The sequence below is a fragment of the Eimeria mitis genome, genomic scaffold (assembly GCF_000499745.2).
Source record: "Eimeria mitis Houghton genomic scaffold, Emh_scaff1382, whole genome shotgun sequence".
NCBI classification, from domain to species: domain Eukaryota; phylum Apicomplexa; class Conoidasida; order Eucoccidiorida; family Eimeriidae; genus Eimeria; species Eimeria mitis.
The window spans coordinates 6,915-8,419 of record NW_013569000.1 but is presented as its reverse complement, the minus strand read 5'-3'; the positions used below and the strand labels follow the sequence as shown (position 1 = coordinate 8,419).

General features: G+C 51.3%; 1 protein-coding gene across 1 annotated transcript in view; it reads left to right on the top strand.

The window, feature by feature from the left end:
- The window catches only part of EMH_0035810 (uncharacterized protein), a gene marked incomplete at both ends in the record, with an annotated part of 2,649 nt that overhangs the window by 812 nt on the left and 332 nt on the right, over positions 1 to 1,505 (top strand). Inside the window, one exon of the mRNA XM_013495011.1 lies at positions 901 to 1,438. Within this exon, the coding sequence (XP_013350465.1) occupies positions 901 to 1,438 (538 nt within the window). The remainder of the gene's footprint in view (positions 1 to 900; positions 1,439 to 1,505) is intronic.

The window sequence follows — 1,505 nt, the reverse complement described above, 5'->3', positions numbered from 1 at the left end:
AGCAACAGCAGCAGCAGCAGCAACAGCAGCAGCAGCAACAGCAGCAGCAGCAGCAGCAGCAACAGCAGCAAGAGCAGCAGCAGCAGCAGAAATAGCAGCAACAGGTTCATATTCATCAACATGGAGAGTGGAAGGCAGCCAATCAGCCGCAGCAGCAGCAGCAGCAACAGCAGCAGCAGCAGCAGCAGCAGAGGCAGTATATAATAAGCAATGAGACACAGCCACCAGCAAACCCTAAACCCTAAACCCTAAACCCTAGAACTCTAAACCCTCTAATGCAGAGAAGATAAAGAGACACCAAAGGGGACCCACCTTCTTTCTCTTACACGACGAAGAGAGACAGTCCTGCAGCAGCAGCAGCAGCAGCAGCAGCAACAGCAGCAGCAGCACGTACAGCAGCAGCAGCAGCAGCAGCACGTGCGAGAGGCGGCACACACAAAGAGAGACAAAGAGAAACACCAAGAGACAAAAGGAGACAAAAAAGAAGACACAAGGAGACAGGAGGAGACAGAAAAGGGGACAGAAAAGGAGACAAAAGGAGACAAAAAAGGAGACAGTAAAGGAGACAGAAAAGGAGACAAAAAAGGAGACAGAAAAGGAAACAAAAGGAGACAAAAAGGAAACAACAAAAGGAGACAAAAGGAGACAAAAAGGAGACAAAAAAGGAGAAAAAAGGAGACAGAAAAGCAGACAGAAAAGGAGACAGAAAAGGAGACAGAAAAGGAGACAAAAAAATGGAGACAAAAGGAGACAAAAGGAGACAAAAAAAAAGGAGACAAAAGGAGACAAAAAAGGAGACAAAAAAAGGAGACAGAAAAGGAGACAAAAAGGAGAGGGCGCTGACTTGTACAGCCTTTTGCATGGCGGCGTTTTCGAGGCCCAAAATTCTCGCAAACTCAGACCGGCTCTGCAGCAGCAAACACACACACTGCTGCTGCTGCTGCTGCTGCTGCTGCTGCTGCTGCTGCTGCTGCTGCTGCAGCATATAGAGGTGTTGCTGCAGCAGCAGCAGCAGCTGCTGCTGCTGCAACAGCAGACGATGCTGCCTCTTTGCCTAGAAGTGAGAAACTAGCAACGGCAGCAGCAGCAGCAGCAACACAAGCATTATCACCAGCAACACCAGCAGCAGCAGCAACATCAGCTGCAGCAGCAGCAGCAAGAGCAGCAGCAGCAGCAAGAGCAGCAGCAGCAGCAGCAGCAGCAGCAGCAGCAGCAGACCTCAACAGTCAAGCGCGCGAGCAGCCTGAGCACCGTTTGACATTCAAGGACGTCTTCTTCTGCTGCCACCAACCTAAACACAAGCAGCAGCAGCAGCAGCAGCAGCAGCAGCAGCAGCAGCAGCAGCAGCACACCAACAGCAGCAAGAGCAGCAGCGTCAGCAGCAAGATGAGTAGCAGCAAAAGCAACACCACAGCCACAAGCAGCAGCAACACCGGCAGTAGCTGCAGCACTACCAGCAGCAGCAACACTAACACTAGCAGCAAGTGCAACACCAACACCAACAC